The sequence below is a fragment of the Callorhinchus milii genome, unplaced genomic scaffold, assembly GCF_018977255.1.
Source record: "Callorhinchus milii isolate IMCB2004 unplaced genomic scaffold, IMCB_Cmil_1.0 Scaffold5, whole genome shotgun sequence".
In the NCBI taxonomy this organism is placed as follows: Eukaryota; Metazoa; Chordata; class Chondrichthyes; order Chimaeriformes; family Callorhinchidae; genus Callorhinchus; species Callorhinchus milii.
In genome coordinates, this window is record NW_024704746.1 from 2,643,048 (window position 1) to 2,670,594 (window position 27,547).

Genomic DNA, 27,547 nt, shown 5'->3' on the forward strand with positions numbered 1-27,547 from the left:
CTCCCTTCCTCCGCCATTCCCCCCTCCCTCACTCCCCCCACACCGCGCCATTTCCCACCTCACTCCCCTGCCCCCACCATTTTGTCCTCACATTGTCACAGTACATTGTGTTTGAGGCTGGACATGAACCGATCCGTGAAGTGGAGGAGAACATTTACCAGGTACAAACTGTCTGATCTCCTGTGTCCTGTGGGGAGGTGGGGGGAGAGGAGGCATCACCCCTGTGACCAGTCCCCCAACGTCCCCCCCCACAACCATAGTCTATTGCTTAGAATCATACAATCCTACAGCGCAGAAGGAGGCCATTTGGACTATTGTGCCTGTGCCGGCTCTTTGAAAGAGCTACCGACTAGTCCCACTCCCCCCGCTCTTACCCCAACTAGTCCCACTCCCCCCTCTCTTACCCCAACTAGTCCCACTCCCCCTCTCTTACCCCAACTAGTCCCACTCCCCCCGCTCTTACCCCAACTAGTCCCACTCCCCCCTCTTACCCCAACTAGTCCCACTCCCCCACTCTTACCCCAACTAGTCCCACTCCCCCCCGCTCTTACCCCAACTAGTCCCACTCCCCCCGCTCTTACCCCAACTAGTCCCACTCCCCCCCGCTCTTACCCCAACTAGTCCCACTCTCCCTACTCTTACCCCAACTAGTCCCACTCCCCCGCTCTTACCCCAACTAGTCCCACTCTCCCTACTCTTACCCCAACTAGTCCCACTCCCCCCCGCTCTTACCCCAACTAGTCCCACTCTCCCTACTCTTACCCCAACTAGTCCCACTCCCCCGCTCTTACCCCAACTAGTCCCACTCTCCCTACTCTTACCCCAACTAGTCCCACTCCCCCCACTCTTACCCCAACTAGTCCCACTCCCCCCGCTCTTACCCCAACTAGTCCCACTCTCCCTACTCTTACCCCAACTAGTCCCACTCCCCCGCTCTTACCCCAACTAGTCCCACTCCCCCGCTCTTACCCCAATTAGTCCCACTCCCCTACTCTTATCCCGAAGCCTTGGATGTTTTCCTGTTTAAGTACCAGCTGTGTGAACACAAAAGGCGTTATATAAATGTGAATCATATTGTTTGAGTCCTCAGTGCTTTCTGTCAGATGGTTTGACGGTGGGGCAGAGATCGGGGACTGGGTGGGAGTGGGTGAGTGGGGGTGTGGGGGAATTATCTAACGACATCTGTTTGTGTGACCACCCATCCAGGTCCCCACCAGCCAGCAGAAGGAAGGTGTCTATGATGTGCCAAAAAGCCAGCCGGTGAGTGTGCCGAGATCACCGGGGGGTGGGAGGGGGTGGGGGGAAGCCGTGTACCAGTCTAGCCCAATCACCAATCAACCGCATTATTGATCAACACGGTGGCGTGAAGCAATGTCAGGGTTAATCGGCACAGCTTTACCTACCACACGTACACACACACACATACTCTCTATGCCTCATCCATCTGGGTGGTTAAGATGGGTGATGTGTGTGTGGGTGGTGGGGTGGGTGTCTGGGTTGGGGGGGAGTGAGGTAAAGAATAAATTTCCCGGAGGATAAAGCAAGCAGATTGGAATGACGACATTAATCATTAACAACTTCTGACTCAACGCCTTGCATCAGGTGGTGGGAGCGGGTTGGTGGGGGGGAATGGATTGATTGATTGATTGATGGATGGACAGGGGGAACGAGGTTGCAATCAGCGTACGCCACATTCGACACTAATTTGATTTTGATTTTGCACTGTCTAGGAATGATCGGATATCTTTTCCAACGGAGGTTAATTTTTGGGCTTCGGATCAATTGGGTGCGGAGGGCCGGGGGTGGGGGAGGTTGGTGTGTGGGGGTGGGCGTACCCCGAATTACCACTCATTGATTGCCAGACCACCGTTTGGGGAGCTGGGTGTCACGATTAGGCTGTGTTACATGTTAGGCTGCCTTACTGTTACAGAATGGGTGTCTGTTGCTGGACTTTGATGATGATTTCAGTGCCACCGACCAGGTATGTGGCTCTGACTGACACAGGGGAACGGAGACAATTCCGGGGAGGGGGCAGGGAGCTACAAAAGGTATCTTGCTCCCCCGCCCCACCCAACTCCCAATCCCAGCCCGCCTCTGTGTCCCTGCTCTCTCTGCTCCGCCAACTCACTCAGGTCAACTCCTAGACTCTCCCCCCGCAGCCCTCCGCTCCACCATCAGTGGGCGAGCTTTCAGCCGCCCTGCACTTACTCTCTGGAACTCTCTCCTTTCGTCTCTCTGCTTTTCTCCCTTCCTCTCTGCTAACGGAGTCCCGGAGCTCAGTGGTTAGAGCACTCGCCTCGCAAACGAGAGGACCCGGGTTCGATTCCCCAGCCAGAGCGAAATCCGTTCAAAAACAAATAAATAAATAATAATGAAGAATAATTTGGTCACTCAACCCACGACTGTTTGCGGGACACTGTGCGCAATTGGCTGCCACGTTGTCGCCCACAAAATACACAGTCGCTACACTTTACTTATTCTTTGAAGCGCTTCGAGACCAGGGGTGTTGAGGACCTGGGATGAGGGAGTGAGGGGGCGAGGGGTGAGGATAGGGGAGTGACAGTGAGTGATGAACAAAATCAAGCTCACTCCCAATTTAATCAGCCGGCTTGACATGGTCGATGCTCTACGGGGAACAGTCACCATTGATAGAGACACAGCGCCCCCCACAGGAGGGTGTCGGTAGTATGGCCGCCTTTTGCAAGACCGAAACTACAGTGTTAAAAAAGGTTAAGCACAGCAACAACAACTTGCGCTTTTAAAGCCCCTTTTCGCGTAGGATCAGGTCTCAAAGGCCTTTAGCAGAGGGCGGAGTGGAAGTCTTGGGCGGGTGGCTGGGTAGAGAGAGAGAGAGAGGGTGGGAGGGAGGGAGGGAGTTTGACCAAAGTTGTGGTTGGAAGAGATAATCCGCCGGGAAAAGAAGAAAATCAAACGTGTTTTTTTCCATGAAACAATTCTGAATTTTGGAGGGGAGTTTAATTATGGCGGCAAAGATGGCAGCAACTTAATTCCGGATGGCCTCGGCGGGAGGAGGGGGGGAAGTGGGGTGACCCCCCCACCACCACATACTTTGTGGACACTTTCTTTCGATGACAGAATTCTTTCCGGAGAGGGGAACAATTGAGAAGGGAGGGAAATCTGTTCAGGAATACCGCTGTGAGTGAACTCACAACAACAACAACAACAACAACAGCACCTTTCAAGGTCGGGAGGACGTACCAAGGCGCTGGACAGTCAGGGGTTTGCACCCGAGCTGGGGTTTGGGATCAAGAAGGGGGGGGGTGGGGTGGAGGGCAAGGGAGGGTGGTGGGCGAGGGGGCGGGTGGGGAGGTGACCGAAGGAGCGGTCGAAGAGGAGGGTCTGAGAAGGAGGCGAGAGACGGAGGTAGAATTTGGACTCTCATTCCCTCTCGACCCTGTGATGAACCGCTTTGCCTCTTCAAGCTCCTGGAGTGTCGTTCGGTTCGGTGATTTTCTATTAAGACACAAAGGCGTAACTCCGGTTTGCTTTCAATTCCAGACCATTAATCAGCTCGACCTCTTCGGCGACATGTCAACTCCGCCTGATATTACCTCGCCCGGGGTAAGTGCCGTCACCCGGGGAAGATTCCTGGTGCGGCCGAGGGATTCTGTGGCAACGGTTACGGTCCGTCCAACCCGGGCAAAAAGAAGCGAGTGAATTGTTGACAGTCGGTAGCTGTAGCTGTGAGCACTGAGGCACTGAGACGGTGAAGACTGTGGGAGTCCCGTAGCTCAGTGGTTAGAGCACTCGCCTCGCAAGCGAGAGGACCCGGGTTCGATTCCCTCACTCCACACACACCCCTCCGTTTGCCCGGCAGTCAGGAGGAACCCGGGTTGTTAGTCGATTGGCGGATCGCTTTCCGGGGGCACAATAACCTCTTCAAAAAACAATTTAAATAATAATTTGGTCGCTCAATCCGCGGCTGTCTGCGGGACGCTGCCGTGCGCGATTGGCTGCCACGTTTCGCCCACAAAATGCACAGTCACTACACTTCGCAGTGTCTTCTGTGAAGCGCTTTGAGACGTCTCGACGACGTGATGAGGCGCCGTATCAAACGCAAGGATTCTGATTATTATTATTATAAACTCAGACAATCTTCTCAGACGTTCCCAGGAGTCTGTAAAGGGGGTAATTTCAGGAAGTGTTTTCTTACCCTGGGGGGAATTAACGAGTGCAACAGGATGACCGGGAGTTGGGGGGGTGGGGGGGTGAGGGGTGTGGGGGGGGGGGGGGGGTTCAAAATAACACTGCTTGATGCTGAGATGGGAGAGCAGGGATTCTGGGCGGATGAGGTAGTAGATGAAACCCGGCAGCCAATTCGCCCACAGCGATGCCCCACAAACAGTGGTGGAGTCAGCGACCGATTTTATTTGGGGGATTGTCAGTCAGGACACGGAGACAGAGAGAGAGAGAGAGAAAAACTTCCTTTTCTTTTCACTTAGCTTCACGGGAGCTTTAATGTCCACCTCAACAAGCAGACTGGACCTTTAGTATCCCATCTGAAGGGCCTCGCCTCCGACAATGACTGTGTGTGAGGTGTGGTGACTGTGTGTGTGTGGTGCGGTGACTGTGTGTATGAGGTGTAGTGGCTGTGTGTGTGTGTGTGGTGTAGTGACTGTGTGTGTGATGTAGTGATTGTGTGTATGAGGTGTAGTGACTGTATAAATGACTGTGTCTCTTGTGGTGTAGACGCCGGCGTCGCCAGCCAATGCCTTGGGCCCAGATCCGCTATCCGCCCGAGGGATGTGTACTCCGGGCAGACAGGACCTCTTCAGCTCCCCCTCTGTCCCCACAGGTCAGTCTGCCTCATGGGGGCTGAACACAGCCATCAGCCTTCCTCTTCATCATCCCCGCATCCTTCCTCATCCTCCCCCTTCCTTCTTCTCCTCTCTTAACTTCCCATCTCTCTCTCTCTCTCGCTCGTTCGCTCTTCTCCTCTTTCTTCCTCCCTCCCTCTCTCTTCCTCTCTCTCTCTCTCTCTCTCCCTCTTTCTCTCTCTCTTCCTCCTTTCTCTCTCTATGTTCCTCTCTCTCTTCTCTTCCTTTCTAACTTCCCTTCCTCTCTCTTTCGTCCTTTCTCTCTCTTCTCTTCCTATCTCTCTCCCCTCTTCCATTTTTCCACCAAGTTTTTTACGCCACTATTTTTTTGGTGGGGGTGTAGGAGGGGACATCAGTGTGATATCAGCTCAGGTCTATTTGTGGTCAGCCAGGTGTCTGACGTGTGGAAACCCATCATCATGATTAAGAGTCATGAGTCACCCAACTGAGTCACCCAACTGAGAATTCCCTGAATCCCACCTTGATAGATTGTTGGAGTGGATGCGCTCTCTCTCTCTCTCTCTCTCTCTTTCTATACCTGGAGAGGACATCACAGTGGAGTCGGACCATCTACAACCCCGCAGCTGCCCATTGATATCGCTGTCTGGCCATGGCCAAGCTTTCCCGCTCGCTGCGTGTCCAGCCAGGACCACCCTCCCCATTAGGGCTTTGGCTTGAGGTGTTACCAGGAGCTGAGGGGGAGGATTCCCTGCCCCCAGTGACCGGTCGGCCCTTCCAGGTCCTGCCGATGGGCCGGGCCGGGCTGTGCGGTCATCAGCTGTGAGCGTCCTGGAATACTGTGGACCACAGAGGCCGCCACAGAGGCGAGATGCTCTCTCCCCGGCACCCCCCCCACCACCCCTGACCAACCCCAATCTCCCTCCCCCTCCCCCAAAAAATACACAGCAGTTTCGGCCCCAAAAATACACAGTCACTTCACCTCACGGTACATCCTGTGAAGCACTTTGAGATGTCTCAATGACTTTGATAAGGCGCTCTATCAAATGGAAGGATTATTATTATTATTATCGCTAACTCCCGGTGGTTTCCATGCCGACAGGTTACGTGACGATGGGAGCAGTGCCCCCCGGGGTGTGGGCCCAGCAGGCTTCGGGTGGCCCCTCCGTGGCGTGGGGACAGCCCACGCTTTACGCTGTGCAGCAGCCGTGGGCCGGGATGGGCAACCCCTTCCAGCCCGCCGTCTTCCTCCCGCCTCAGGCGCCCATCCCACTACAGACTGCCATGTTCCAAGCGGCCTTGTCGGCGGCCCCTCACCCCAGCCCCCACAGGGGCCTCGCCGCCACCAACGACATGTTCAAGGATTTCCAGATGGTCAAGGGGCCGCCCGTGCCCTCCAGGAAGAGCGAGCACCCATCGCTGGTCTGCACCTCGGACGCCTTCAACACCTACTTCAGCAAAGTGGGCCTGGCCCAGGAAGTGGACGACGCCGACGACTTCGACATCTCGCTGCTCAACCTGACTCCGGCCACGTCCACCTCCACCCCCTCCTCCACTAACTCACGTAGGTACCACTCACTCGCCACGGCTACTGGGACACACTGTGTGTGTGTGTGTGTGTGTCTGTCTGTGTCTATGGTGTGTGCGTTGAGTGTGTGTATGTGTTTGTGTGTGTGTGTTGTGTTTGTGTGTGTGTGTGTGTCTTGACTGTGTGTTTGTCCGTGATTGCGTGTGTATGCATCGTGTCTGGGTGTGTATCTGTGTACATGTGTGTTATTGCGTGTCGGTGGGTCTTTGTTTGTCTGTGTGTCTGTGTGTGTGAAACTGTAATGTGTGTGTTATTGCATATCAATGTGTCTTTATGTAAGTCTTTGTGTCTGTGTTTGTGTGGATGTGTTTGCGTGTGTGTATGTTTGTGTGTGAGACATTGGTTTGCGTGACAATGGGATTTTCTCGGGGCGAGGGGAAGGGGGGTACTCTGTATTTTGTGGGCGAAACGCGGCCAAGAATGTCCCACAAACAGCCATGGAGAGAGTGATCAGTTTTATTTGGGGGGAATTGTCTTGTTGGCTAAGACACTGGGAGAGAGGGTTTGGGGTGGTTGGTGGGCGGGGTTCGGGGGGTGGGTCGGAGGGGGAAAGGGGCAGGGAATGTAGGAACGATGAGTGAGGAGATCAGGGAGCAAAGACCAGGAGGAGGAGGAGGAGGAGGAGGGAGAAGGAAGATGATCTGAGAAGCGACGGGAACTCTTTCTTTGGGTCTCTAACTTTCCGAGGTTCCATTGTGTTCCAGCCCCGACCTCGTCCCCCCACCAGCACACGCCAGTCTCCTCGCCCAGCCACACCACGCCCGCCCAGTCACCACACCGGGCCACGCCTACCAGGTCACCGCCCCCTCCCCCCGCCGAGCCCCGCCTGCAGGAACAACCAGGAGAGGAGCCAGACAACCAAAGCGATCGAGGAGCACGGTCACATGTGAGTCACCCCCAAACACCCGCCTGGACAGGGTCTCGGGAGCGCTTCGCGGTGACGGAGCCTGACCCCGAGTCGGGGGCTAGGAAGGGTGCAGGTCAGGTGGACCGCGGTGACCATGAGCGCGGTCGGAGAGGAAGGTCTTCGGTGGTGACCTGAGAGGGGGGAAGGAGTGGGGTGGGGGCCTGGGGTGGGGGGGGGGGGGGCGGCAAGGCGGAGGGATTTCCGCTCACGTCCGAACACGTGTGCGTCGCGCGCAAACGTGCGAGTCGGTCACCCGTGAACACGGTGCAAACACGGAAGTCTCGGCGCAAACGCAAGCGGGCTCGATCTTGAGCTGTCGCTAATGGGGTTAGAGTAGAGAGCTCCAGTGGGGGAGCGAGCATGCAATTGGGGGGAGGTGGGGGGGGGGTAAAAGCAGGGGATGGGATTAGGGGAATGGTGTGTTGGGGTGCAGTGCGCAGGGGGAGGGGAGTGGGGTGTGGAGGGGTTGTTCAAGTGAGCTGATGCTTTGCTGTATGGATGATGTGACATAATGGAACTGAATCTCTCTCTCCCCCCGTCTCTCCCCCCCACCCCCACAACCCACCCCACCCCACCCGCAGCCTGGCAGTACTGAGGCCTCCCCTCACAGAGAGCCTGATGGCAACTTGCTCGGTGACCCCCTCCCCCCACAGGTCGGTAGCTAGGTAGCACAGGTCGGGGTAGGTATCTGCTTCTCTCTTACTAGGTGTGCACGACCACCTCCCTCCACCTCCACCTCCACCTCCGCTCCACTCACTCCGTCTCCATGGAATGTGGCCTGTCCTCGCCCTCATCACCTCTGTCAGGTCTTGTTGTGAAGAAGTATTTCCATTTGGATTTTTATTATGATTATTATTATTATTATTATTTACATATGTGTCTTGGCTTGCATGACCTTTCATGAGAGCATGGGCTCCCCCCCCCCTCCCTTTCCTCTCCCCTCCCTTCCTGCCCCGGTTCTTGCCCTCCATCTCTCCCCCTCCCCCTTTCCCCCTACACCTTCTCTCCCCTTCCCCGCTGTGTTCCGCCTCTCTCCCCTCCCCTCTCTCCAACCTCTTTCGCTCCCCTTTACCCCGTTTTCCTCTCTTTCCCCCTCCCCCCGCTTCTTGGTTGGTATTTACTGTTCTCTCCCTGCAGGGTCCTTGACATTGCTGCCATGGGCACAAAGGAATCCAGGGGACATTCAGCCCATTGAGCCTGTTCCCCCACAGCCTCTCCTAACCTCACGCCCCCAGATCAGCCACACCCCCCAATCACTCCCCGAGGATCTTCCCGTCTCTCCCCCAAATCCCTCCAGTGATCCGGGGCTGAGTTTCCAAACCATGCCCTTCTGGCCACGGCCCCCTCTGGTCATGTCCACTTCTTCCCCACCCCCTTTGGGTCCCTGACATAGCCGTGCCCTGTCTGGCCCCACCCCTTCACCCCCACCTCTTCTGGTCTGGCCCCGCCCTGTCTAGCTCTCCTGCTCTGCCTCTCTCCTCACCTGTTCTGCCTTGGAGTGGGGGTGGGTGGGGGGTGTAGAATTGTCTCTGTTTACATGTCTCGAGCCTCTGCAGACTCCTATGACGCTGCGCTGTGTGTTGAATTGGGGGCTTGAGCCCCACTTGGGCAGAGTTTGGGCTCACAGTCACCCTTCAAGGCTCCGTCCTTCGGATGAGACATTAAATTGGGGTCCCGTTCGCCTGTTAAGGTGGATGTTGGAGATTCCGTGGGGTCTTCTCTGTTAGAGCAGAGTTTCCCTTTGACGGTTTTAATTTAACATTTATATCCCGATGGGAAGGGATTGGGATTCCATCTGAACGTCGACGGGAACAGAGTGTGGGAAGGCTTAACCTCCTGGAGAAAGGGAAAGATAAGACGAGAGAGAGAAAGAGAAATTGAGAAAGAAAGAGGAAAAGAGAGAGCAAGAAAATCAGTGAGAAAGAAAGAGGGATCAAGCGAGATAGCGAGAGAGGAAAAGAAAGATAGAGATAATAAAAATAATCCTTTCGTTTGATCCAGCACTTCATCACATTGTTGAGACGACTCAAAGTGCTTCACAGGATACACTGTAAAGTGTAGTGAGGGTGGGTTTGGCGGGCGAAAAGCGGCAGCCACAATCACGCACGGCAGTGTCCAGCAAACAGTCGTGGATTGAGAGAGAGAGAGAGAGAGAGAGAGAAAAAGAGGCACAGAGAGAGAGAGGAAGAAACAGAGAACGATAAAAGAGAGAGAGAGAAAAAAAAGAGAGAAACGAAAGAGAGAAAAAAGAGAGAGAGAGAGAGAGACGAAAGAGAGAGAAAAGAGAAAAAAGAGAGAGAGAAAAGAAAAAGAGAGAAAAGAAAAAGAGAGAAAAGAGAGAGAAAGCCGTGTACTAACGACAGGTTTACCTGTTTACAGGGGGTGGAGCCTCTCTATGCCCAGATCATGAAGAACAAGAGTTAAGCAGCGAGAGTCGGGCGTGTGGCCGGGAAGCCTCGGACTCTTCTCCATTGGATCAGCGTGTAGCCCCCCCACCTCAAAACACTAACGTGCCCCCCCCCCCCCTCAACCATTGAGACCTGACCTGTCTAAACCAGCGAACAGAACACACAGCGGATTTTTGCCTTATGAGGCGGCTGGGAATGAAGACATTTTACGGGGGGATTGGCGAGGGGTGGGGTGGGATGGGGGGGGGGCCTGGGGGAAACAAAGGGGTGGGGGTGGGTGGGGGGGGGGGAAACGAGAGGAGGAGGGGGGCGGACAAGAGAAAGCAGATGAACTCGCTGACTGTGAGCTGTGTCCGGGGACAGAGAGAGAGAGGAAGGAGGTCTCGCTCTCTCATGGCGTTGCCAGGAACCCCCTCCCTCCAGGCTGTGAGATGGACTGAAGGATTCTCCCCATCTTTTTATAAGAAGCAGACGGGACGTCACAGGTGTCGGACCACCACTCCACCCACCCTATCCCCCCCCACCCTCGTAAGGGAATGATTGGCTCATCTGGCTGCCAAGAGCTCTCTCACTCACTCGCTCGCTCACCGCCGAGATACTATGCAGACGTCAACCTCACAACGAGGTCCTTTTACAGACTACAGTCACTCATACCTCCTGCCCTCTTTCCCCTTCCCTCGCTCTCCTTATGTCTTCTTTCTCTCTCTCCTCCTCTCTCCTTTGTTCTCTCCCTCCTTCGCTCTCTCTCCTTTTCGCTCGTTCCTTCTCTCTCTCTTCTCTCCCTCCCTCCTTTGCTCTCTCTCTCTCTCCCTCCTTTTCGCTTTTGTTTCTTCTCTTCTTTCTTCTCTCTCTCCCTCCTTCACTCTTGCCCTCCTTCGCTCTCTCTCCCTCCTTCGCTCTCTCTCCCTCCTGCCCTCTCGTTCCTTCTCTCTCTCTTCTTTCTCTCCCTCCTTTTTCCCTCCCACTCTCTCCTTCTCCCCTCTCTCTATCTCTCTGCCTCATTTGCTCCCCTTCTCTTCCTCCTCCTCTTCCTCCTTCTCTGCCTCGCTCCCTTTCTTCTCTCCCTCTTTGCCCCTCATTTAGCTCTCTCTCCCCCTCCCCCCCACCCCACCTTTGCCCCCCTCTTCCCATTTTCCTCTGTGATCGCAGCAGTGGGAGACGTCCCACGGATATGGCGAGGAAGGACTGATGAGAGACACTCTGGATGGACGGACAGTTTTCCCAACACTCTGGGACTTGTTGCCACCGTGGACAATTTTTACCGGCGCGGGTTCTTGTTATGTGTGCGTGTGTGTGTGTGTGTGTGCGCGTGGGGAGGGGGGGTGGCGACGGGGGGGGAGGGGGGAGGGTATTTTGTACAATATTTGGAAAAAACAAGGAAGAAAAGGAGAGAGAGAGAGAGAACGAAAGAAATTTTAAAAAAAAGAAAAAAAAACACAAATTTATTTTATAGAGAAAAAAAACGAAACGGGAGTTCTCTTTTGCTCTGAACCATTTGTGGGGAAGAGGGGCGGAGAGGGGAGGGAGAGAGTGGGGGGGGGGGAGGGGGAGAAGGGCAGTGAAGTGACTTTGAGCAGCTGAATCTTATAGAAAAACTTTTTTGAGGGAGGGGCGGTGCAGTGTGGGGAGGGTGGAGGGGAGTGTAAATATTTTTGTCCAAAGTTATTTGGCCTTTTGTTCGACCTCTGGAGGTCTCAACATTGCCTCCTATTTTATTCCTGAACAAGGAAGTTGGAGTCAAGGAGGGAGAGGGAAGTGGGGTGTGGGTGGGGATTTTTTTTGGGGGGGCGGGGAGCGAGAATGAGTCTCTTTCTATCTTTTAAAACTCCGCTAAAAAAAAACTCCTCTTGTTTTTAATGTCGATTTACACTTTTCCTTTGAACTCTTGACCAAGGAACATCACCGGTACGATGGATTTTTAGATACAGAGAGAAAGAGAGAGAATTCACCTTAATTCCTGTAACTCACCATCTTAATAGTGTTGCAAATATACCCGAGTTTTNAAAAAAAACTCAGTCTCCTTCGCACCTGGTTTGTGTACTAAATGATTCGTGTTTTGCTCATCGTTCCGAATGGCGAATTTTTCTTTGACTCTTTTTTTTTAATTGACCCTCTCTCCCTTCCCCGCGATTCTTGTTAATTTAACCCAGAAGCGATGGGTTGGGGACTGGAGAGCGCAGGGTTGAGGTTGTGTGATGAGACAGTTATAATGATAATAATAATAATAAAATAATGATCCTTGCATTTGATATCGTGCCTTGTCACGTCTCGAAGCGCTTCCCAGAATATAAAGCGGAGTGACTGTGTATTTTGTGGGCGAAACGCGGCAGCCAATTGCGCACGGCAGTGTCCCACAAACAGTCGTGGATCGACTGACCAAATTATTTTTGGGAGTGTTTATGAAAGCGATCCGCCAATCAACTAACAACTGGGTTCAAATTCACTGCTAGGTAAGCAGAGGTGTGTGGAGTAAGGAATCTTGCCTAAGGTTTCACTTAACCAGGAATCGAACTCAGGTCCTCTCGCTTGCGAGGCGAGTGCTCTATTGACAACCCGACAACCCCACAAACCACACGTCAAATCACTTTATATCAAGCGCTTTGAGACATCTCAACAACCTAATAAGGCTCTATATCAAATGCAAGGATTATTATTAAGGATTATTATTATTTGGAGGCAGGCATTGGGGAGTATTTCTTAGCATTGAGAAAGGAGTGGGTGGCGGGGAGGACCTGGGGGGAGATAGGAGATTGATCGGGTAGGGATTCTGGAAGAATTAGTTCAAATGGGTTGAAGAGGCCAGCGTTTACCTTGAACCCTCTCTCTCTTGTGATGACTTAAGGCAGGGTGGTCCAACCTTTTTGGCTGCTGAGGGCCGGATTTGAGAAGCGTCCGTGAGCCTCGTAAGCAATATTTTATGCCTGAATAGCCAGTCCCGTTAACGTGCAGCACCTGAGGCCCTGGTGACCGTCTCCTGATTGGCTCGGGGCCTGTGTGTCTCCTGTATTTGTTCATTGGACAAAGAAGTTGGAAATGGTTCATGGATAAGATCATCCCCTGGGCCGGATGTGGCCCGTGGGCCGCCAGTTGGACCACCCTGATTTTTGCTACTTGCTGTTAAAGCAGAAGGTGCCAAGAGATTCTGACCGAGTGGTACTACGTGAGAATGTTGAACTGTGATCGGAGATATTGTATCATTTTGCGATGTTGCTGAGAAACATGTCTATAAACTAACTCGAGACTCTCGGCTCAGAGCGTCAGTCAAACGCCTGTTTTCTGCGTCTGTCCGGAATTTGCCCCCAGGAACAAACCTTACAAACTTAGTTGGAACTCAGCCTAAATCAGATCATCAAATCAAAGAAGTTCAGGAAATAATCTTAACCTTTGTTGACTCCCTAACCTTGGGTGACTCCAAGGTGCTGCTGATGACAGCACATCGCTCATCGGCAGCATCCGGAAGGGCAGACCAGTCACTGGGGGCAGGCATTCTTCCCACTCAGCTCCCGTTAATCCTCCAAGCCAAAGCCCTAGTGGGTAGGGTGGTCCTAGCTGGACAAGCTTGCTAGGCATTGCTCTCAATGGCAAGCTCTGCCGTTTCAGCTGGTTAGACTCCAGCAATTACCCCAACGCAACTCTGGGCTTCTCCTAAGCGTTGGCTCTTGCCAACCTGCGCCTAATACTTTCAGAATTAGGTAAGCAGGATGTGTCCCTCCAAGGAGAGAGAGAGAGAGCGCATTCCATTCTAATTTCAGACACGGAGATTCTTGTGTGTAGGTGGTCTATGTATGTGAAGCTCTCAGTGTGAGTTTGGAGACTCTTATGGACAGCGATGGGTTTCCAGTGACGGTTGACCAAAGGAAACAGAAACTCGACTTTTTGGGATGCTGAGAAACGGACACTGACAATCACGTCCTCTCTTTGATGTGAAGGTTTGGGGCTTCTGCTGGTCACCATTGGTGGATTGTGTCTCTGACCAGCCGGGTAGGAGGAATGTTGGGAAATTCAACAGTGTGTCTCCAAGGTTCTGCTAATATTTTGATGCAATTTATCAACTTGAGATTTGGAACTTCATCACACAGTTCCTTCGACTCACTCCCTGCCTCGCTTGCCTCCTTCAAGGCACGTCTCAAGGCCCTCCTCTTCAACCACGCCTTCGGTCACCTGCCTACCCCCATCCTCTCTGCCCTCCACCCCTCCCTGATACCAACCCCCAGCTTGGGTCCAAATCCCTGACTGTCCAGGCCTTGGGACGTCGTCCTGACGTAAAAGATGTTGCGTAAATGTTGTTTTGTATTGTATTGGAAAGCGCAGAAAATCGGCCATTGTGTATTAAACGCGTGGCGGCGGGAGAGGAGAGATGTGCATCCAAGTTAGTGCAGGACCTGACACCAAAAGGCCCACCTCCATCTTTTCAATGTTATTGAGAGGCCAGATATGGTGTGACCAAGGGAAAAAAATATGAGTGATTAATACCTGTGGTTAATGACAGGATGGGGAGAGAATGATTCACGACTGCCCTCCCACCTCCACACTCTGGCATAATGGTGTGATCCAGTCTCGAACTGTCTCAGAATCCCTCCACACTTGCTCCTTCCCCCACCCCTCACCTCAAAAAAAAACCCTCAAACTCAAAAACTCCTCTTTGACCTTTGGTCAACACCCTTTCAACCGAGTCTGGTACTCACCCCCCCCCCACTTCCCACCTCCATCTCTGTGCTTTGGGATGTTTTTACTAGGTGAAAGGTATTGGGACCACCCCCCCTCCCCACCCCATACCTCTCTCTATGCGGAGATCTATGTGGTTTTAGCTGGTTAAGACTCCAGCAGTTACTCTCAACACACATTCTGAGCTCCCCCAAACCTTACCTCTTGCCAACCTGTGCCTAATACTCTCCGGAATTAGGTCAGCAGGATGCGTTCACCCAGGGAGAGAGCGAGAGAGCACACTCCATCCCAACAAGCTCTGGGATTTCCACGTGTAGGGCGGATGAATGGGATTCTCAGCATGGTTTGCATGATGTTGGGTTTCCACATGTGTCAGACACCCAGCTGATCAAAAACATCTTTCCCTCTCCCTTCCCCCACCTCCCCTCCCCCTCGACTTGGCATTTCTCTGACCTATTCCAGTAAAGCCTATAAATGTACACAGTGTTGACCTCTGCTTTTCCAACGGGTGTAAGTGCAGCAGTTTCTCTGTTTCCAGTCCCCTGGTCCAGCCCAGTCTTGACTGCTCCCCGTTAGGGCTTTGGCTGCAGGGTTACCAGGAGTTGAGTGGGAAGACTCTCTGACCCCAGTGATTGCTCTGCCCTTCCAGGTCCTGCCAATGAGCCAGGCCGGGCTAGTCAATGCCTTGTTGTAAAGTGGACCTGGTTGGTGGGATCTTTAGCGTCCGCTTGAACAGGGCACAGACGGGGAGCTAAACGAGGTGCAAATAGTTCACCGAGCAACATAAAAAATAGGAACATAGGAACAGGTGTAGGCCATTCAGCCCCCGCTGAGCCTGTTCCACCACATTACTGGATCCTGGCTGATCTGTACCCCAACTCCAAATGAAAAAAGGCTTCCTGGTTTCACTCCTAAATGGCCCCGAAAATGAGGAGCCTTCCTGGCTCTGGGCTCATCCGGTGAAATCGGCAGCTGCTCAGTGTAAGTCGTGCCTTGGTGGATTCTGCACCCACATACCCACACCTACCCCCCCAACCCACATACCCACACCTACCCCCCCACCCCCTGCCCACCCCCAGCTCGCCACGGGGTTCAAAGCAACGGGTAGAGGAAATCTGGAACTCTCTCCCTCCCCCAAAAGGCTGAGGATTTATTTAGTAGATTGGAAGAATAGACTCGAGGGGCAGAATGGACTTCTCCTGTTCTGTGTGTTTGTGTGTGTGTGTTTGTGTGTGTGTGTGTGTTTGGTGTGTTAGTGCGTGTGTTTGTGTGTGTGTGTGTGTATGTGTATGGTAAACCAGCCTCTGGCTGCGGCCGGGCTGATTGTTGACCCAAGCTAAACTGGCCGAGGAAGAAAGGCCACTGATCGGTCGGTCAGTCAGTCTAACATTGCGCCATTCCTGTGCCATTCCCCCGAGCGTTGTGCCTGTCCGCTCGGAGCCGGTGTGGACAATGGGGACAGCACACAGGAGCTGTGGGCTATTTCAGCCTGTGAGCTGCGTGGCTCTGCTTCTCACTGTGTTTGACATCGGCCAGCGATGTGGTGCCAGGTACGTCAGTCGCTCCCCATCGCTTTATATCTTCATGGTATTGGGGGGGGGGGAGGAGGGGGCAAGGGGGCGGGGCTCAAGCCTCAGGTCTGGGGTTTTCCTGTCAGCCTGTCTCGTCTCGAGATGGTACATGGGGTTTAGGCCCCCTTCCCCCTCAATTTGATCTTAAAGATTGGAGTAACACCCAGAGTCACTGACAGACTAACCCCAGAGTCCTGCACAGACAGACAGACAGACAGACAGACAGACAGACAGAGTGAGGAGCAGACCGAGTGACAGACAGATGGAGAGAGGCACAGACAGACAGGCGCGGGGCAGCAGTAATTGTCGTCTGGTTGCAGCGAGGATTTGTCCACGGTATCCGGTGGCCAATCCCGTGTGCGGAGGGCCCCCTGGGACCCCCCCCAGCCCCTGGATTGCCTGCTGTCCGCCTGGTCGCCCTGGAGCCTGTGTGAGCCCTGCCAGAACAAGCGTGTAAGTACCACCACAACAACAACAACAACGTGCTCCCAGAGACCGAGAGCAAAGCCACGACTCCTGTTCCTACGTTCTGCTGTGGCCCTGGCCCACACCCCATCCACAAACGGCAGTAGAACATAGCACAGGAGGAGGCCATTCAGCCCCTCAAGCCTGTTCCTTTAAGATGATGCCCCCTTGTCTTGGATTCTCTTCAGAGAGCAGAGACAGCGAGAGTGTGTCTCGGTGGGTTTTGAAAGCAAAGAGGCGTTGTGGGGTGAGTTGGGGGGAGCAAGGTGGATGGGGTTTGGATGCGTGAGTCCCAGAGTTTGGGGGGGTACAGGGTTAAAGGCTCAACCGCCATCGGTGGGGTTGAGGGGGTGGGGGCGTGGAGGGATCCTGAGCTGATGAACAGAGAGAGAGAGAGAGAGGGGGAGAAAGAGCTAACAATAAGACCTCTAGCTTTCATGGAAGATACGTAGAATCAAGTGTCTGTCTGGCTCAGTCAGTAGTCAGGAGGTGATGGGTTCGAGCCCCCACATCGTGACTTTGTGCTTACTCTCACAGTCTAGAGAGGACCCGGGTTCAATTCCCAGGTGGGACGAAACCTTAGGCAAGTTTCCTTACTCCACGCCCCTCTGTTTAGTAAGTTTAGTAAGTTGGAACCTGGTTGTTAGTCGATTGGCGGTTCGCTTTCGGAGGGTAATAATCCTGTACAATAATACAGTAATAATAATTTTGTCACTCTATCCACAACTGTTTGTGGGACACTGCTGTGTGCAATGGACTGCCGCGTTTCGCCTGCAAAAGTACCCAAGGCAATCCACCTTACAGTGTATCTTGTGAAGCGCTTTGCGACGTCTCAGCGACGTGATAAAGCTCTCTACCAAAATTATCGTGGGATTATTATGGGCTGACGTTCCAGTGCAGTGCTGGGGGATGGTGGGGGAGAGGGGGAGGGGAATTGTGGGGCTGTCCTTCGGCCGAGATGTTAAACCCGGGTGTGAGCTGATCGAGTGGTGCTGTGTGTGTGTGTAGTTCAGGTACGCCAGGCTGGAAGTGCCAAGGCAGTTTGGTGGGGAGCCATGCGAGACTTTTGACCGTCAAGAGGAGACCTGTAGATCGCAAAGTCGCTGCCATGTGCCAGACATGTGTGAAGGCTTCGTCTGTGCTGAAACAGGTAATGCCTAGTTGGCGCCCCCCTCCCCACCACCACCACTAACCCCCACCAAGCCCCTTCCTTGCTCTGCCACCTGCTTCAACCCCTTTCCCGACCCAGACACTCCCTTCAATCATTCTTCTTCACATCGCCCCCTGCCCCCCACCCGCTCTCTCCACCGCACTATCGGGAGCCGGGCTTTCAGCCGTTCCACCCCCCCCAACCCCCACCCTCCAACCCTCCACCCCCTACCCCCCTCACCGCTCACAGGAAATCCATCGTGGAATCTCTCCCAATTCTTCCCTCTTTCCCTCCCTCCCCTTGTTCAATCCCCTTGTTCATCTCGCACCTGCCCCACCCCACCCCCTCCCCCCCAACCCAACCCTCTTTGGCTCTTACCCCCAACTCAGTCAGCAGTGTCAAGTGCTTTGAGACGTAAAATATACAGGGTGACCAAAAAGTTGTGATGCCATTACAATGGCTCATACGTCTTAAAGAAATTATGATTTTTGTTTAGATAATAGGGTAGATATCAGGACTTTTGGGTCACTCTGTATATTTTATCGTGTTGCAATGCGCAGGGTATCAGACTTTTGCTCAGCGTTGTTACCGCTGCTGTACTGGGAGCTTGGGGTGCGTTTGGAACTTATATACTTATATACAATAATATTGTGGAGTCGTGATCACAATTCTAATGTACAGAGTGTCCACAAAGTCCTGTTACCCCCCCTCCCCCCAATCACCCCACCCTCCCCCCAACTCACTGCCCCACCCTTTTTTGTATTCAGTAATTCAGTCGGCTCCGGCCTCCTGTTTGTCCCTCGCCCCTTCCACTCCGCCATCGGTGGCCGTGCCTTTCAGCCACTACTCCCTGAAAAATTGGAACTCTCTCTCTCCCTAACCTCAATCCTTCCGCCTTTCCCCTCCCTCCCCACTTCCAAATCCCGCTCAAAGACCTTCCTTTTTGATCGTGTTCACAGTCGCGCCCCCCACCACCCTGCACCGTCCCCCTCTCCCCCCCCCCCCACCTCTCCCCTTGGCTCGGGGTCAGCCTCCGTCAACCTCCAGCGCTCCGGGATGCTACCCCTTCGTGAAGTGGGGGTATAAATGTAAGTTGTTGTTGTGTTGGTCAGTACATGGGTAACGTGACTTTGTGGACACCCTGTACATTGGGACTTCAAGCTCACAGTCCAGGCTGACGTTCCAGTGTAGCGCTGAGGGGGGGGGGAGAAGGGTGTGGGGGGAGGGCTGCATGATCAGAGGCCCCGGCCTTTGAATGAGACGTTAAACCAATCTCACGTCTGCGCCCTGTTCAGGTGGACGTTAAATACCACGATGTGCTATTGGGAAAAGAGAAAAGAATTTCTCTCTCTCTCTCTCTCTCTCTCTCTCTCTCGGTATCCTTGCCCCCTTGCTCCCCCCACCCCACCCTTCCCTCCCGCTCGTGTCCATCCCTGGCAAATGCACAGTCACCACACTTCAGCCAGTAGAATCTTGCGAAGTGCTTCGCGACGTCTCCACGACGTGATAACAGGTGTCGAGCACGGGATTTATTACAGAGCGCGGTAGGACGTTTAACTGGACCGTGCGGCGCAGAGACATGGCCCACACCTGACACGGAGCTACACATCGTGGTGTGTGTATGTGGGTGGGGGCGCAGTGTAAATGTAACATAGTGGTGGTGAGCAGCAGTGTCTCTGACCCGCGCTCTCTGCCCCTCCGCTCCCCCCAGGGCGATGCATTGCTCGTCGCCTTCTCTGCAACGGGGATGACGACTGTGGAGACAGATCGGACGAGAGGAGCTGCAGGAGATTGCAGGTCGCCTGCTCCGGCCACAGGGAGCAGTACTGGGGAGTGCAATACCTGGGCAGCGGGTCTGTATCTCCCTCCCCCCAACACCCCCACCGCCATTCGCTGCTCCTCCCTTCCCCCAACACCCCCACCCCCACCGCCATTCGCTGCTCCTCCCACCACTCTCTCCCCCCGCCCTCCCCCGCCACTTGCTTCCCCTCCCCACCCCACACCCACCCGCACCCCCACTCCACTTGCTCCCTCTGCCCCACTCACCGCCACTTGCTCCCCCCACACCCTCACTCTCAACCCCATCTCAGCTCCCGTAGGGGAGTCCGCCATCACGCACTTCCCCACCCAAACTGTTTTGATGCGGGACAAGAAGCACGTCCTCTGGGACTCTTCCCCCACCACACGTGCAGGGCAGGGCAGGGGGTGAGGGCAGGCTGGGCAAGGCAGGGGGTCAGGGCAGGCTGGGCAAGGCAGGGGGTCAGGGCAGGCTGGGCAAGGCAGGGGGTAAGGGCAGGCTGGTCAGGGCAGGGGGTGAGGGTAGGCTGGGCAGGGCAGGGGGTGAGGGCAGGCTGGGCAGGGCAGGGCAGGGGGTGAGGGCAGGCTGGGCAGGGCAGGGCAGGGGGTGAGGGCAGGCTGGGCAGGGCAGGGGTGAGGGCAGGCTGGGCAGGGCAGGGGTGAGGGCAGGCGGGCAGGGCAGGGGGTGAGGGCAGGCTGGGCAGGGCAGGGGTGAGGCAGGCAGGGCAGGGCAGGGGTGAGGGCAGGCTGGGCAGGGCAGGGAAAGGGTGAGGGCGGGCTGGGCAGGGCAGGGGGTGAGGGCAGGCAGGGCAGGGCAGGGGGTGAGGGCAGGCTGGGCAGGGCGGGGGTGAGGGCAGGCTGGGCAGGGCAGGGCAGGGGTGAGGCAGGCTGGGCAGGGCATGGGGTGAGGGCAGGCTGGGCAGGGCAGGGCATGGGGTGAGGGCAGGCTGGGCAGGGCAGGGGGTGAGGGCAGGCTGGGCAGGGCAGGGCAGGGGGTGAGGGCAGGCTGGGCAGGGCAGGGCAGGGGGTGAGGGCAGGCTGGGCAGGGCAGGGCAGGGGGTGAGGCAGGCTGGGCAGGGCAGGGGGTGAGGGCAGGCTGGGCAGGGCAGGGGGCAGGCAGGGGTGAGGGCAGGCTGGGCAGGGCAGGGGGTGAGGGTAGGCTGGGCAGGGCAGGGCAGGGGGTGAATGTAGGCTGGGCAGGGCAGGGGGTGAGGGTAGGCTGGGCAGGGCAGGGAGGCAGGGCAGGGGGTGAGGGCAGGCTGGGCAGGGCAGGGGGTGAGGGCAGGCTGGGCAGGGCAGGGGGTGAGGGCAGGCTGGCAGGGCAGGGGGTGAGGGCAGGCTGGGCAGGGCAGGGGGTGAGGGCAGGCAGGCAGGGCAGGGCAGGGGGGTGAGGGCAGGCTGGGGCAGGGGGCAGGCAGGGCAGGGGGTGAGGGCAGGCTGGGCAGGGCAGGGCAGGGGGTGAGGGCAGGCTGGGTAGGGCAGGGCAGGGCAGGGGGTGAGGGCAGGCTGGGCAGGGCACTGAGGTTACTTATGTGTCTATTTATTGCTGTCGGGGGCTGTGTGCAGGTTCAACATCCTGACCGAGACGCTGCAGGGCCCTGTCCTCGACAACAGTTACTACGCCGGGAGCTGCGCTCCGCACTACATTAAGAACGTCCGCTTTCGGAAGCCGCACAACCTGGAATTACACAGCCCCGAGGTCGGTGGCGCCCGAGTTTGTGCGCAGTTTTAGCCTCCGGGCCGTCAAAAATTGCTGCGCCCAATTGGCTGCTGCGTTTCGCCCACTAAATGCACAGCCACTACACTTTACGGTGTATCCTGTGAAGCGCTTTGAGACGTCTCGAAGACGTGATAAGGCGCCGTATCACATGCCAGGATTCTTGCGAGGCGGGTGCTCTGACCAACACGTGACGGGACTCTTGAGTGTTGTCTTATTATTAAAAAAAAACTGTTGAATGGATATCAAGTTCTTTTATTATTCATAATAATTGATTCAATCAAAGAGTCCCTGCTGCGGAGTGGTTAGAACACTCGCCTCGCGAACGAGAGGACCCGGGTTCGATTCCCGGGCGGCGCGAAACCTTGGGCAAGTTTCCTTACCCCGCACTAGCATTCCTTACCAGCAGGAACCCACCCACTTGTTGGTCGATTGGTGGGTATTATTATTTTTTAAAAAATAGTAATATTAATAACAATAATAATAATTTGGTCACTCAATCCACTGCCGCGCGCGATTGACTGTCCGGTAGCCAATACACAGTCACTCCACTTCACTTTGTGAAGCGCTTTGAGACGTCTCGACAGCGTGATAAGGCGCTGTGCGAAATGCAAGGTGTGATGATGATGATGATGACGACGATGACGGTGATGAATGCAACGTGAATTATTAACGCTGGATGTTTCTTGCCTCCTGTCCGTCCCAGACCAAAGCAGATTTCCAGCTCTCCCTCCAGGAGCACGAGTCTTTCTCCAGTTTTGCCGAGAGCCGCTTTAAAAGCAGCAAGAAAAGCAAGGCCTTCAAGTTGGCCATAAACATCCCCGAGGTCTTCGAGATCGGAATCAACTATGCGAGCAACAACTACAGGAAGATGGCCAGCAAGCTTCTGGAATCTTCCGGGGCTGTGAGTGTCCGATGCCATCTCATTTCCAAGCTTTGGAGTTTGGGGCTAACAGAATGGGCTCGGGATGGGCTCGGGGGGCTGCATGGCCGAGCTCCTGTTCCTATGGTCCTGACTCCCTTCACAAACATCGCCGATTCTAAAAACGTCGCTGCTCGTGGGGTTTCACCCGCAGTTTACAATCCCCCCCACATCTCCCCCACTTAGAGTCACACCCCTTTTTACTCCTCATCCTCACTCTCTGGGATTAAGCAAGCAGGGCATTTCTCTTCTGAGAGAGAGAGAGAAGGGGGGGGTGGGGGGATGGTGGGGGGACTGCGTTCGAGACCCAGGGGACTTCCTATGTGTAAGTGGAGACTCTTAAGCGTGGTGATGGGTCACCCTGTGGGTCAACTGACCAAAAACCCAACTAACCTTCCTGGTGTCTGTCCTAAAATCGCCCCTTTGTGACTCTTAACCAGTTTCCTCCAGTGAAGCCCTGTAGCTCAGTGGTTAGAGCACTCGCCTCGCAAGCGAGAGGACCTGGGTTCGATTCCCGGGCAGGACAAAACGTTCGGCAAGTTTCCTTACTCCAGATACACGCCTCTGGTAACCCAGCAGTAAGGAGGAACCCTTACGATTGGCGGATCACCTTTCCGGGGTAATAATCCTTTCGAAACCAATTTTTGAAAAATGAATTATTTGGTCGTTCAACCCTAGACTGTTTGTGGGGACACTGCCGATGGCTGCCGCATTTCACCCCCAAAAATACCCAGTCACTACACTTTACAGTATATTTTGTGAAGCGCTTTGAGACGTCTCGACGACATGATAAGGTGCTGTATCAAATGCAAGTTTTATTATTATTATTATTATTATTACCCTCTATACACTCCTCCAGTGTCAAGGGTTCTGGGAAGCTGCCCTGCGTAAGGGGCTCTATATTATTGTTGTTGTTGTCTCCCTCTGCTCCTTCATAGAAAAGGTCCATGTACCACGCTCAGATGACCCTGCAGGTCGGACGATTCAAGTTCAAGCTCAGGGACCTCATGCTCCATCATGAGTTCTTCCAAAGGATTAGCGAGCTGCCAATCCCGTACAGCTATGGCGAGTACAGGGAGATCTACAAAGACTACGGGACACATTTTATGAGCGAGGGATTTCTCGGAGGCACCTATGAATACCTTTGGGTCCTCAACTCCAAGAATATGAAACGAGACGGTGAGTCCATCTCTAGCCCTCAAGAGTTTCTGGCCAATGGCCCCCTTCCACACTCTCACCTCCCTCCCCTCCTGGGCTCTGGGTTGGGTCAGGGGGGAGATGGTGATGGTTAATTCAGAATGATTTTTAGCCGCCTTCCCCCACCCCCACCCCACATCAATTGTGAATGAAATTGCGGGCACTAACCTGATCTCTCTCTCTGGCCTTTGCTTTGCAGGTTACTCTATGAGTGACGCAGAGAACACCATGAAGGTGGGGGCTAATTTGGGCGGCTCGATCGACGGGATCTATGTGGCTGGGGGGTTCACCTTTGGTATAGGTGACAAGCTCTTGACGGAAAAAGGAGGTACGTTCCCAAGTGCACAGTCACTACACCAACACAGGGTCGATGCTGTGGAACAGCTCAATCAAACGGTGTCTGATTTGTACTAACTGTAGGGATGATTATTAATGTGATGCAATGACCTCTCCATTGAGACGTCTCAAGGCGCTTCACAGGATATACTGTAAAGTGGAGTGACTGTGTATTTTGTGGGCGACCGCAGTGTCCCACAAACAGTCATGGAGTGAATGACCACATTTTTTTGGGAGGGAATATTACCCCCGGAAAAGTCATCCGCCAATCGACCAAGAGCGGGATTCTACTTAGGACCTGGGTTCGATTCCCGGCAGGGCCAAACCTCAGGCAAGTTTCCTTCCGCCTCTGTTTACCCAGCACTAAGGGGGGAACCTGTTTTTGCTGTCGATCGGCGACTTGCTTTCCGGGGGTAATAATCCCTCAAAAAATAATAATAATAATAATTTGGTCACTTTGTGAGCGAGCGAGCGAGTGCGAGCGAGTGCGAGCGAGTGCGAGCGGGTGTGGAAGTGTCAGCGCGAGCCGGCAAGTGTGACTGACGCAAACACAATAAAAGGATTATTATTGTAATTATCATTAATATTATTAGTATTGAACCCGGTTGAAAATGGCACCCAGACGTGGCTGGGATTTCTGCTGTTTTTCCTGTAAAATGGGTCTGTGGTTGTGTCCGCTCCAGTCGGCATTGCGAGCTCCAACTACACGGAGGACTTCATAGCCTTCGTGCGCGGCGGAGCGAGCGAGCACGTGACGGCCTTGTCACAGAAGGACCTGCCCACGCGCCAGCTCATGCAGGAGTGGGGAGACGCTGTGGAATACAACCCAGAGGTCATCCAGTTCAAGGTAACTCACACTCGCGCGCTCACCACTCGCTCGCACTCGCTCGCTCACGCTGACACGTTTCGCGCTCACTCACACTCGCTGGCTCACGCTCGCTTGCTCACACTCACATTCATTCCTTCCCTCACTCGCTCATACTCACTCATTCGCGCTCACGCTCGCTCGCTCGCTCACTCACTCACGCTGGCATTCGCTCGCTCGCACATGCTCACGCTCGCGGTCTCTCGCTCACACTTGCTCTCGCTGACACTCGCACGCTCTCGCTCACACTTGCTCTCGCTGACACTTGCACGCCCTCACTCACACTTGCTCTCGCTCAGACTCGCGCTCTCTCGCTCACACTCTCTCGCTTACACTTGCTCTCGCTCAGATTCGCGCTCTCACTCACACTTGCTCTCGCTGACACTCGCGTTCTCTCGCTCATACTTGCTCTCACTGACACTTGCACGCTCTCGCTCACACTTGCTCTCGCTCACACTCGCGCTCTCTCGCTTATACTTGCGCTCGCTCACACTCGCGTTCTCTCGCTCACACTTGCTCTCACTCAGACTCGCGCTCTCTCGCTCACACTCACGCTCTCGCTTACACTTGCTCTCGCTCACACTCGCTCACACTGAGCTGATACTAACGGTGTGTACTCGCACTGACAGCCGGTGCCGCTGTACCAGCTGGTGACGGGGCAGACCTTCCACAACAGCCGAGCCATCAAAGCCAACATGAAGCGAGCGCTGGAGGAGTTCCTGACAGAGTACAGCTCATGTCGCTGCGCTCCCTGTCGCAACAACGGGGCTGTGGTCTTCACAGGTAACAGTGAGGGTCTCAGCTCAGGCACTGCATCCTGAGGTGCCGTACATCCCCGGTCCCTTCCCTCCTCACTTCCTCTCCCCTGCCCCCCTCCTCCCCACTCCAGTCCCCTCCTCCCCTCCCCTCCCCTCCACTCCACCATCGGTGATAGCGCTTTCAGCCACCACACCCCGAAACTCTGGAACATTTTCCTCTCTCCCTCTGCCTTGCCCCCTCCTTCCTCATCGTCAGGACGCACATGAAGATCTTCCTCTTCAACCGTGCTTACGGTCACATCCCCACTCCCCCCGGCTTGGCATCGTGCTCCGCCACTGTCAAGCGCTCTGGGACGCTACCCTGCATGAGGGGCGCTGTGTAAATGCCAAGTTGTTGTTGTTGAATAACGTCTCTCCCTCTCAGGATCCCACTGTGAGTGTGTCTGTCCTCCCGGCTTTCGAGGGGTCGCCTGTGAGATTACCAACCGACGGGGTAAGTGGGGGAGGGGAGGAGTGGATGGGGGACAGGATGGGCGGGGGGAGAGGCTGGATGTTTGGGGCAAGAAGGTGTTAAAGGTAAATATAAAGGCTCATCACTCTCTCAGGAACAGGTGTGGTTAAGCCAAGCCAACAGGAGGCTGGTCAGACACGGAATAGTTGGAGCTGCACAGAGCTGAAAGCGGTGGCAAACTTTATGTTAGTTGCGGGATTTTAGCAGTTGAAACCTATAGCGTAGTGGTTAGCATGATCACCTCACAAGCGAGAGGACCCGGGTTTGATTCCCGGGCAGCGCGAAACGTCAGGCAAGTTTCCTTGCTCCACATGCCTCTGTTTACCCAGCAGTAGGTGGGAATGCGGTGGGAATTATTATTCGATTGGTGGATCGCTTTCCGGGGGTAGTAATTCTTCCAATAACGGATTCCAATCCACTGCTGTTTGCGGGACGCTGCTGCGTGTGATTGGCCTACAAAATATTCACATTACAGTGTATCCTGTGAAGCGCTTTGAGGCGTCTCAACAACGTGATGAGGCACTGTATCAAACGCAAGGATCCTTGCAAGTCGAGTCATCTAGCCAATACACTGCAGCACTAGTAGTTTAGGAGGCTGGGATGGTGGTGTGGTGGGGGTGGGATGGTGGTGTGGTGGGGGTGGGATGGTGGTGTAGTGGGGATGGGATGGTGGTGTGGTGGGGTTGGGATGGTGGTGTGGTGGGGTGGGATGGTGGTGTGGTGGGGAAGGGGTGGTGGTGTGGTGGTGGTAGGATGGTGGTGTGGTGGGGAAGGGGGTGGTGGTGTGGTGGGGGTGGGATGGGGGTGTGGTGGGGAGGGGGTGGTGTGGTGTGGTGGGGAGGGGGCTTGAGGATGATCACAGAGGGGTATAGTCTAACGCAGTGCTCTCACCGTATGCCTCAGATGTTCCAGTGGATGGGAAGTGGTCCTGTTGGTCTGGGTGGTCCGAGTGCACAGGCAGACAGAAGACGAGAGCGCGGTCTTGCATCAACCCCCCACCGGCCCATGGCGGGCAGCCGTGCCCCGGCGATCGCCAGGAAACACTGACCTGTTAGTGAGCAAAGCCGTACTCCTCGCCTCTCCCCCACGCACAGCACCACAGGAACAGGAGGAGGCCATGCAGCCCCTTGAGCCTGTTCCACCATTCTATTAGATCATGGCTCATCTGTAGGATTGATTTGGATAGCTCTTTTCAAAGAGCCGGCACGGATGGGCCGAATGGCCTCCTTCTGTGCTGTATAATTCTATGATTCTATGGCTCATCTGTATCTCAACTCCAATTACCTGCCTTCGCCCCATAGCCCTCGATACCCCCAACCTAACAAATATCTAAATATCTACCCACCTCAGTCTTGAAAATGTAAGTGGATCCATCATCCACAGCCTTTTGGGGAGAGGAAGAGAGTTCCAGGTTCCCACTACATTTCCTGATTTCATTCCTAAATGACTTGGCTCTAATATCAAGATGATGCCCCCCACCCCCCCACCCCCACCCCCCCGACCCCTGTTCAAGATTCCACCACCCTTTGCAACAGAGAAGTGCGTGGGAGGCATGAAATTCTACCTGATTTTCTGCCTCAAGACCCTCTCAGGTTAAAAATGGTGCGGAGTTGGCAATTGGTAACTTGTGCGCTTGGAAACCGGTTTCAGAGAAGGGAATTTCACTCCCAAGCCATCAATCCTTCCTGGCCCTCAGCCCCCCCACCACTCCCCCCACCTCCACCTGTCACCTCCAGCACCTTGGGACGTCATCCCGACGTGAAAGGCGCTATACACATGTAATCTTATATTGCAGTGTATTGTTACACACCTTTCCCCACACCCACACCCACATCACCCGCCCAATTCTGTGCCACCTTAAATTTTAGGGCAAAGGTCTTGAAGCTGAGACCAG

The 27,547-nt window shown here is 54.7% G+C and overlaps 2 protein-coding genes across 13 annotated transcripts in view; both read left to right on the forward strand.

Moving 5' to 3' along the window:
• Nucleotides 1-9,908, forward strand: part of dab1a (DAB adaptor protein 1a) — a 98,006-nt gene extending 88,098 nt beyond the window's left edge. For 8 of the 12 annotated variants that reach the window (XM_042335039.1, XM_042335032.1, XM_042335036.1 and 5 more), the window contains 9 exons: nt 102-161; nt 1,207-1,260; nt 1,931-1,981; nt 3,520-3,582; nt 4,711-4,816; nt 5,899-6,360; nt 7,089-7,270; nt 7,873-7,944; nt 9,671-9,908. In XM_042335039.1, coding sequence (XP_042190973.1) covers nt 102-161; nt 1,207-1,260; nt 1,931-1,981; nt 3,520-3,582; nt 4,711-4,816; nt 5,899-6,360; nt 7,089-7,270; nt 7,873-7,944; nt 9,671-9,715 — 1,095 coding nt within the window. In that variant the 3' untranslated portion in view covers nt 9,716-9,908. Of the gene's footprint in view, nt 1-101; nt 162-1,206; nt 1,261-1,930; nt 1,982-3,519; nt 3,583-4,710; nt 4,817-5,898; nt 6,361-7,088; nt 7,271-7,872; nt 7,972-9,670 lie in introns of all 12 variants that reach the window. The other 4 variants (XM_042335040.1, XM_042335043.1, XM_042335042.1 and 1 more) reach the window with 4 other exon arrangements.
• A 5,908-nt stretch (nt 9,909-15,816) lies between these two features.
• Nucleotides 15,817-26,802, forward strand: c8b (complement component 8, beta polypeptide). The gene is made up of 12 exons (XM_007903718.2): nt 15,817-15,914; nt 16,241-16,388; nt 17,409-17,550; nt 19,262-19,403; nt 20,914-21,046; nt 21,771-21,968; nt 22,925-23,165; nt 23,383-23,511; nt 24,203-24,366; nt 25,014-25,167; nt 25,567-25,635; nt 26,557-26,802. The coding sequence occupies exons 1-12, from the start codon at nt 15,817-15,819 to the stop codon at nt 26,706-26,708; spliced, it is 1,770 nt and encodes a 589-aa protein (XP_007901909.2). The 3' UTR covers nt 26,709-26,802.
• The last annotated feature ends 745 nt before the right edge of the window (nt 26,803-27,547 follow it).

What these genes read in the sequence shown, in the direction of transcription:
- c8b (XM_007903718.2), top strand. Translation starts at nt 15,817, where the DNA reads ATGGGGACAGCACACAGGAGCTGTGGGCTATTTCAGCCTGTGAGCTGC. An exon ending in TTCTGGAATCTTCCGGGGCT is followed by an intron (nt 21,969 to 22,924) that starts GTGAGTGTCCGA and finishes GCTCCTTCATAG; the next exon opens with AAAAGGTCCATGTACCACGC. An exon ending in TGAGATTACCAACCGACGGG is followed by an intron (nt 25,636 to 26,556) that starts GTAAGTGGGGGA and finishes CGTATGCCTCAG; the next exon opens with ATGTTCCAGTGGATGGGAAG.